The sequence below is a fragment of the Molothrus ater genome, unplaced genomic scaffold, assembly GCF_012460135.2.
Source record: "Molothrus ater isolate BHLD 08-10-18 breed brown headed cowbird unplaced genomic scaffold, BPBGC_Mater_1.1 matUn_MA120, whole genome shotgun sequence".
NCBI lineage: Eukaryota > Metazoa > Chordata > Aves > Passeriformes > Icteridae > Molothrus > Molothrus ater.
The window spans coordinates 111,595-121,207 of NW_023416574.1; the positions used below are offsets into that span (position 1 = coordinate 111,595).

Sequence of the window (9,613 nt, forward strand, 5' to 3'; positions counted from 1 at the left end):
ATCACTGCCAGCCCTTGGCACAGGAACCTCTGGCTGCAGGGCAATGCAGCTGCAGCTCCTGGAGCCATCTCCTGCAGCTGGAACATGCCAATGCCTGCAGAGCCTGTGAGTACATTCTCTGATTGTCTCTTGTGCAGAGCAGCCAGGGGTGCCCAGGGCTGTCCTGCAGAGCAGGGTCCTGCAGCCCAGGGCGCTGTGCTGGGGCAGGGACTCTGCTGCCTGCCAGGGACAGCTCTCAGCTAGCCCTGGCAGCTGCTCCCAGCACTGGGGGACAAGATCTGGGTGGGGGGAGACAGCTGGTGAGGCTTGGGAGTGTTCTCCTTGTGTGGGGAGGATGCTGCATTGTTTAGGGCTGCTCCCAGCATGGCATTGAAGTGCAGAACATTTCCAAGTAGATTATACAGGGACCACAGCGATGCAGGGACTGGATGAAAGGGGAAATCATGGTTTTTAAATCTATTTTTCTGGGTTGTCTTGATAGGAAATTGCACATAGATATTTATCTCTCAGTTCAGGTTTAAAAAAACAATCCTCTCAGATGTTTATAAACCAGGCAGTTACAGAAATCAGCACAGAGCCCCTTAGAGGCAGCATCAGTGCTGCTTTTCCAGCCTCCTCAGGGTTGCTCTTGTTAGCATTCAAAAACACATAATCACAGAAGCGATTATATGTGGTGCTTTTTATTCAAGAGCTCTGGGAATTGGGGTAGTTTCCACCCAAATCTGATTCTGACCATACATTCGAGGTGAACGTGTTTTATACTCTATCATTACTTAACTTTCATGTTAATTATGAAACTTATATTCATCTATTGTATACACAGATTTCAGCTAAACATTGCTCCCTTTAAATTTCCAACATAGTTTCCCATAATTCTTCCTTTGGTTATATAATAATTATAATTAATTTCTAAACAATCTTCACATCTAACAATTATATCTTTTATCATACTGCTTACGCAGGTGCAGTGGTCTGAGAAAACACAAAGCCCAATATTTTCAAAGACTATTTTTAACATTTTCCAGGGCTCCACTATCACTCTGATGTTGCCATCAGAGCCTGCAGAGCCAGAGCTGCCCCTGGGCAGTGCCTGAGCTGGGAGGGCTCTGCAGGGCAGAGCTGAGCCCCCAGGGCTGGGCTGGGCTCTGGCAGCACTGGCAGGGCCCAGCCCTGGGCACAGGAAAGCAGCTGCTGGCAGGGACAGCTCCAGGCAGCAGAGCCCTGGGCAGGCAGTGGGGGGAAAGTGCCCCCAGCCTGTGCTGGGAGATTTCAAGTCCTCTCCAAACCCAACTATTCCATGATTACTTTTCTTACAGATCCCCATGCCAAGGCACCACAAATGTCGAACAGCAGCTCCATCAGGCACTTCCTCCTGCTGGCATTGGCAGACACGCGGCAGCTGCAGCTCCTGCACTTCTGCCTCTTGCTGGGCATCTCCCTGGCTGCCCTCCTGGGCAATGGCCTCATCATCAGCGCCGTAGCCTGCGGCCACCACCTGCACACGCCCATGTTCTTCTTCCTGCTCAACCTGGCCCTCGCTGACATGGGCTCCATCTGCACCACTGTCCCCAAAGCCATGCACAATTCCCTCTGGGACACCAGCAACATCTCCTACACTGGATGTGCTGCACAGCTCTTTTTTTTTGCCTTTTTCATCTCAGCAGAATATTCCCTCCTGACCATCATGTGCTACGACCGCTACGTGTCCATCTGCAAACCCCTGCACTACGGGACCCTCCTGGGCAGCAGAGCTTGTGCCCACATGGCAGCAGCTGCCTGGGCCAGTGCCTTTCTCAATGCTCTCATGCACACGGCCAATACATTTTCTCTGCCCCTGTGCCATGGCAATGCCCTGGGCCAGTTCTTCTGTGAAATCCCACAGATCCTCAAGCTCTCCTGCTCACACTCCTACTTCAGGGAACTTGGGGCAATTGCTGTGAGTTCCGGTTTAGTATTTGGATGTTTTGTGTTTATTGTTTTCTCCTATGTGCAGATCTTCAGGGCTGTGCTAAGGATCCCCTCTGAGCAGGGACGGCACAAAGCCTTTTCCACCTGCCTCCCTCACCTGGTCGTGGTCTCTCTGTTCATCAGCACTGCAGTGTTTGCACACCTGAAGCCCCCCTCCATCTCCTCCCCATCCCTGGATCTGGCCCTGTCAGTTCTGTACTCGGTGGTGCCTCCTGCCTTGAACTCCCTCATCTACAGCCTGAGGAACCAGGAGCTCAAGGCTGCAGTGTGGAGACTGATGACTGGATGCTTTCGGAAACATTAAACTGCTGGCCAATTTCTGCAAATCACTTGCAATAAAAGTCATCTTTGATACTTCTTGTAGTTTTTATTTTGGGGGTTGCTTTTCTTTGTTTTACTTTTTTTCATATTGTCCACAAATAAATGTCATTCTTTGTGCCATTTCTCATTTTGTTTCTCTCCACCTTCCCTGTTGCCACAGACTGTGCCAATGAGGGGCTGCGCTCTTGGTGGCTTTAAAGGAGCTAAAGGATCTCTCAGCAGAGTTTTCTGCAGAGATGCCCTTTTGTTGCCTTCTCTGGAGCTGCAGCAGCAATGTCTGTGTGCAGAGCTGGGGCAGATCAGTGCTGGCCCAGCAGCTGTGCCCAGCAGCAGCAGCAGCAGCACTTGGTGTTGCCAGTGCTGCTGCCGTGGCCCTGCCCTGCTGCCCTGGTGGCCCTGGTGTTGCTGCAGGGCCTGAGTGCTCTCGGGGCCGGGCACAGCCCTGGGGGTGGCAGTGCCGGGGCTGCAGCAGGGACAGGCCATGGGTACTGCTGGGGCAGTGCTGACGCCTCAGGCCAGGCCCTGGGGGCTCCAGGCTCCTTGCCCCGGCTCTCTCAAGAACACGGCCAGGCCAATGCTCAGCACAGAAACCCCCGTGAGCAGCCCCAGGCTGGCCGTGGGCAGGCTGGGGGCAAACAGCATGGCTGGGGCTCTGCAAGGGCCCTGGGGCAGACGGGAAGGAGCAGCAGAGCAGGGGCTGATCCATCCCCAGTGCGCTGCACAGCCCAGGGCAGCGTCCCAGAGCGTCCTCATGCAGCTGCCAACAACATCCCCCCTCTGCAGCCCTGGCCTCTCCCCCAGCTCACACAGGTGCCCCATCCTTGCAGGCACAGACACGGCAGCACTGCCTCAGCAGCCCCTGTTTGCATTGCACACAGCAGGCGGGAGCACCCCCATGCTGTTGCTGTGGGGACATGAAGCTGAGGGAGCACAAATGCCATCAGCCCCTGGGGCCAGCAAGGGCTGGGGGACACCAGGGAAACCACTCTGCTTTGTCCTGGCCTCTGCAGTCAGCCAGAAAGTTTGTTCCCATCAGCTGGGAGTTTCCTGTGCCACTGCAGACGCTGTTGCTCAGGGCCAGGGCTGCCTGGCAGCCACCCCCAAACTGCCCCGAGCATTTCCTTGGCTTCACCTTTGCTTTCTTTATACTTCTGGTATAAATTTCTTCCTCCTATTGCCCATCCCTGTTCCCTCCCCTGCAAACAGCCCGTTCCTGTTTGCCCTTTCCTTCTGGCCCCACTCCCCATTGCAGTTCCTGACTTCACACCATAAGAATGTCCCTTGGCCTTCTTGCCCACCTGGGCACGCTGCTGCCTCATGTCCAGCCTGCTGTCCATCAGTCCCGGCACGTCCCTTTCTGCCTGGCTGCTCTCCAGCCACTCTGTCCCCAGCCTGTAGCACTGCAGGGGCTGTTGTGGCCAAAGTGCAGGGCCTGGCACTTGGACTTGTTAAACCTCACCTTGTTGGATTTGGGCCCTGGATCCAGCCTGTCCAGGGCCCTGTGCAGAGCCCTCCTACCCTCCAGCAGATCCACACTCATACCCAGCTTGGTGTCATCTGCAAATTTGCTGATGATGGACTCAATCCCCTCATCCAGATCATCAATGCAGATATTGAAATCCACGCTGGCTGGCTCTGATCCCTGGGCCATCCTGTGGGTGCCCTGTGATGGCACTCAAGGTGATCTGTTCCATCACCTTGCCAGGCACCCAGGTCAGGCTGACAGGCCTGGAGTTCCCCAGATCCTCCTTCCAGCCCTTCCTGGGGATGGGCTCACACTGGCACCTCCAGTGCTCTGGGCCCTCCCTGCTGAGCCAGGACTGATGGTAAATGATGGAGAGAAGCTTGGGGAGCTTATCCACAGCTCCCTCATCCCCCTGGGATGGATCCCATTTGATCCCACACACCTGTGAACATCTGAGTGGCTCAGCAGGTCAGCAGCTGCTTCTTCCTGGATTCCAGGGGGCTGTTCTGCTCCCTGTGCCCATCTACCAGCTCAGGAGAACACTTGTCCTGAGGAAAACCTGTCCTAATACTGAAAAAATATACTTGAGACAAACAAGGTGTTACGTAGCTCAGCCTTTTCCTTATCTTTAGTTACTCTATTCTCTACTGCATCCAATAAATACTAGAGGTTCTTCTCCTCCCTCCTTTTGCTATATTTTTTTTTTATAAAAACCTTTTTCTTACAGAAGCCGCCAGGGTAAGTTCTAATTGAGCTTTCACATTTCAACTTTTCTTTCTGAATAACCCATTGAAATCCTTAAATGCTTCCTGAGTTGCCAGTCCTTTTATCCCCCGAGTTCCCACAAAAGCTCCATGGGCAGCCAGGCCAGTCATTTTCCTCTCGACCTCATCTTTTGCTGCATTGGGACAGGCTGCTCCTTCCCCCTTAAATTACCTTCTTGAAATGTGTGTCCTTCCTGGATCCCTTTGTTTTTAAGGAGTGTTTCCCTTAAAATAAATCAGTACCTGATTTGATTCTCCCCAAATCAGCATCCTCAATAGGCCAAAGTCTGCCTTTCCTAATTCCAGTGCGGAAGTTTTGTTGCTGCCCCTCCTTCTTTCACAGAACATTGGAAACTTGATTATTTCATGGTCACTGTGCCCCAGGCAGCCTCCGAGCCCCACATCTGCCCCCAGCCCTTCTCTGTCTGTGAGCAGCAGCAGACAGAGCTTTCCTTGGCAGTGGGAGTGCTACCAAACATACAGTGAAACAGAAAACTCCTTAACCCCAGTGTAGCATTAAGAAGCAGCATTCTTTATTCAGCTGGATGCACGGGGGAGAGCTCCTCCCAAAGCCGTGCATGCTGAGCACAGGAAAATTTCTTTTTATTTTCTGTATTTTGCACACACATTCATTGATTGTCCTGGACTAAACACACATCTGATAATTGTTTCCCCAAAATCATTAACATATTCCCCCTCCCCTTTACCCAAGTGTTCTTCTGTCCTGGGGGTCTCTCTGGTGGTCCCTGGTGGTCGTGGACCCCAATGTTCCAGTGGGCCTGGCTGAGCTGGCAGGACACTGAGGCTGCTGAAGTTCCAGTTCCCCTTCTATCACAATGGGCCTTGTGTGGTTTGCATAGGCCTGGGGATGTGGAGAACAAGCTCCAGGTGTCAGCTCACCTGGTGTAGACAATTGATCATCTGGTAACATGAGGTCACAGAGTGGGCTATGACATCACAGAGTGTGTCATGTGAGGTCATTGAGCAGCTGTGACAGCATAGACTGCCTCTGTGACATCACAGAGCCAGCTGTGACATCACAGGGCAGAGGTCTAACATCCCAGAGAAGACTAAGACATCACAGAGTTGGCTGTGACATCAGAGACCAGCTGTGTGACATTAGAGAAGGGGCTGTGAGCTCACAGAGCAGGCTGTGACATCCCAGAGGGGCTGTATGACATCCCGGCAGGGCTGTGTCAGGTCACTGGGTTGGTCACTCTGCCCCAGCTCTCCCTCACAGTTTCTCCCAACAAGTCCAAAGCTGTCCATGCCCAGCAGGGTCCCTGTCCCCCGGGATCCCCCCGGCCCACCTGGAGCCACAGCCTCCACCAAAGGATGTTCCACAGGATCCACCCCAGGGCCTGACATGGGGACAAGGGGCCAGGGCTGTGTGAGCAGGACATCAAGGACGGGGATTATCCAGGTCACTGTGGCCTGGCTTGGGTTGCCCAGGGCAGGAAAGATGTCTGGCAGCTGGAGCAGGGCCTGGGAAGGGCCTCCAAGGTGGGGCTGGAGCCCTTGTCTGTGAGCAGAGGCTGAGGGAGCTGGGCTTGTCCAGCCCAGAGCAGGGAAGGCTGAGGGGCTCCTCATCCCAGCCTGGCAGTGCCAGCGAGGAGGGGATGGAGAACACAGAGCCAGGCTCTTCACCGGGGGCCTGGTGGGAGACAAAAGCCAATGGGTGGAAGGGGAAAGAGGGGAGATCAGCCAGGACAGGAGGAGATGAAATGAGTCAGGCTGGTTTCAGCATTTCCTCAACACCAGAGCAGCCTGACCTTCCTTCTCCATCCACCACTGGCAGCTTTGCAAATCAGGAATTGTTGGAGCTGTTTTGCCCCCACTCCAGGGCGAGCATCCTGATACAAGAACTTGATTGTGTTTATATCTGTCACAGAACCACGTTTGTGTGAAATTAACATTAGAATGGAAATCACTTGTGGATGGTGGACTCATCAGATGCTGCTGGGACTCTGCACACAGCTCAGGGAAGAGTGTGATTGTTATTAAATTGTGTCCTGTTCAACTGTGGTCTGTTTGCCATGAAGAGAAACCTTTCTGTGCCTCTGAGTCTCACCAGTTCCTGATCCCTAAAGGACACAAACCTGATGAGTTGTGGTTCCCACTCCAGTGGTGGCACTTGCACCTCCCTCCATCCCCAGAGCAGAGCTCCCTTGTCCCAGAGAGTCCCTGGCAATGCAGGGATTAAGGAAACAGAACAGGCTGTGGGGATCTGGGGCAGGGCAGAGCCAGGGAGAAGAATGACTTTTGCATTTGATGGAGCTGTGCCTTCCCTTGGCTTTGATGGCTGACAAGAAATGAACATCCCTCTGTGTCTCGGGCAGCTCCTTCTCCAAGGAAAGCAGGTGGGAGTTGGAGCCAAGGAGCTGAAAGCTGCAGGTGCAGCCTGGGCTGGAGGGAGCTCAGATTTGCACAAGGCTGCTCTGAGTGCCAGGGCTTGGATGAGAGAAATGGTGGGGTGGGAGTAGGGACAGAGTCTGATTGATTGTCAGGCATGAAGGGTCTTGATTTTCATATCTATTCAAACTGCAGAAGGAGGTACTTGGATTCAGTGTCAATTGGAGATTGCCCATATCATTGTATTAACAGGGAAAAAAACCTAAACAGGACCTAAAAATTTTTCTCACTGTCTTTTTAAATGTATTGCATTCACTTTGGATATACTACTGAGATCTGTCTAATTAACCACAAAGGATTTGAAAATTAAAATCAAATTATTCCCAGAGGCTTGGCTTGTTCAGGTGTTCTGAATGTTCATGAGCCCTGGGACACTGAATTCCTGCACTGAAGAGCTGAAGGCTGAACAAGCCTCTGGAGCAGTGAAATTCAGCAGCAGCCTCCAAGTTGCTGAGGATGTCAGCAGCCCCCAGTGAGGCCATCCCTGCCCAGAGACCGTGGGGGAATGGGCAGACAAGGAGAGCGTCCCTGGGGCTGGGGCAGCACAACTCAGAGGCACCAGCGGCTCCAGCTGGGCAATGGAGTGTGGAATGTGGCTGGGAAAGCCCTGCCTGGGCTGGGCCAAGCAGGACACACAAGCCCTGACCCACATCTACTAAAAAACTCACTCAATGAGACATTTAAAAGGAATTACAATTGTTTCTGTACCCTAAGTTGGACACACTGGAGAAATACTGACAGGAAATCCTCAAGAGCTCAAAACAACCAAACAGCCTTTACTGGCAACTTTAGAAAAGCAGAGAAACTTTGGCAAATGGTTTAATGTCACATTCAATCAGCAGAAAACACTTCTCAAAGCATTACCTTGGCCCATTCAACTACATAAACTCTAAGCCTGTTCAATTTTAAGTTAATCAAAATTTGCACAAGGACAGAAATAGAAGAAGACACAGAGAGAGCTAAAGACAGAAAAGGTACAGAGAAGCCCACACACAAGTACCAACTCCTGGATTCCAGCAGTGTTCAGATGGAAATTCCAAGAGGAATTTCAGGGCCAAGATGTGTGCTTGCCTTGTGGTTGGCCTTCAATACCCCTTGGTCTCCCTGGGCCCTTCCCCCAGGTGGCCCTTGGGCTCATTTGGTCCCTCAGGAGCTGGGCTGGGGGCTGCAGAGGTGGCTGTGGAGCATTGCCTGTGCTGTGCCAGGGACTGGCAGCCACTGCTGGGCTGGGATAGAGGCTCTGGGGGGATTGGGGTTCCAGGGCAGGGCCGTGCTGGGCTTCCAGGGCAGGGCAAGGCTGGACCTGCCCCTTCCTCCCCCACACATGAAAGGTTTTGAGCCAACAATCTCCTCCAGTCTGTCACAACAGGGAATGTTGGAGGTGGAATTCCATTCTGGCCATGGGCACTGGACAAGAAGGACAATTCTTTTCCATAGGAAGAAAAGCACAGAGTCCCAGTGTTTGGAAGGCAGGTGAGAGCCGAAATAGGCCATGGCCAGGCAGACTTCTCAAGAATTGCAGATTTTGTCTGGGATCAGTCTTTCAATTAAGGGAATTTTGAAGGTGGAAACCCAGTCTCAGCCATGGGCACCTGGAGAAGAAGGACAATTCTTTCCCATGGGAAGGAAAGCACGGAGCCTTCCTCAGTGTTTTGGGGACAGATGAGAAGTGACCATTGTGAAACTGTTGCCAGCCAGACCTGTCCTGACAATATTCCTTTTGGAATAATCACAATGGTCTCCTTTGGCTCCACAGTGTCACAATGAACCACTGATGACAGGAGGCCCTTCAATGCCACAATGGCCGTTTGGTTCCATGCAGCCCTGCAGTGTCACAAAGGCCTCTTGGTTTCACCAGGCCCCACAGCATCACAATGGTCCTCTTGGTTCTGTGGGGACCCCCAGGGTCACCATGGTCTCACTGGCTCCATGAAGCCTCACAGTGTCACAATGCTTTGCTTATTCCATGGGCCCTCATAGCATCACAATGGTCTCCATGATCCCATGGGTCCCCTCAGTGTCACAATGGTCTCCATGATTCCCTGGTGACCCATAGTACAAAAAGGCCTCTTGGTTCCATGAGGCCTCAGAGTGTCACAATGCTTTGCTTATTTCATGGGGCCTCATACTGTCACAATGGTCTCCTTGGTTCCATGGTGTCCCACAGTGTCACAATGGCCCTGTGTCTCCATGAGGCTGTGAAGTGTCTTAATGGTGTCTCCATGATTCCATGAGGCCTTGCAATGTCACAATGAACCTTTGGCTCCATGGGGACTCGCAGTGTCACAATGGCCCCTTGGTCCCTTGACACCTCAAAGTGTCACAATGGTCTCCACAGTTCAATGAGGCCCCGTGGTGTCACAATGGACCCTTGGTTTGATGGGGCCTCTCAGTGTCACAATGATCCCTAAATTCAATGGAGCCACAGCGCGTCAGTACTGTCCCCTTGGTTCCATGAGGCCCAGCAATGTCACAGTGCTCTCCATGATTCCATGAGGCCCCACAGTGTCACAATGGTCCCTTGGTCTCACCGGGCCCCACAGTGTCACAATGGCCCCATGGTCTCACAGAGTCCCACAGTGTCACAATGGTCCCTTGGACTCACCGGGCCCCACAGTGTCACAATGCTCCCTTGGTTCCATGGGCCCTGTGCTGCTGCATTCCCCCCTCCCCTTCTCAGGCT

General features: G+C 52.8%; 1 protein-coding gene across 1 annotated transcript; it reads left to right on the forward strand.

Moving 5' to 3' along the window:
* Positions 1 to 1,324: 1,324 nt before the first annotated feature.
* On the forward strand, positions 1,325 to 2,272 carry LOC118701035 (olfactory receptor 14J1-like). The gene has a single exon (XM_036405606.2). It carries the CDS (start codon positions 1,340 to 1,342, stop codon positions 2,270 to 2,272), a length of 933 nt encoding a protein of 310 aa, XP_036261499.1. The 5' UTR covers positions 1,325 to 1,339.
* Positions 2,273 to 9,613: the final 7,341 nt, after the last annotated feature.

Coding starts and splice junctions, on each gene's coding strand:
- LOC118701035 (XM_036405606.2), top strand. CDS start 1,340: ATGTCGAACAGCAGCTCCATCAGGCACTTCCTCCTGCTGGCATTGGCA.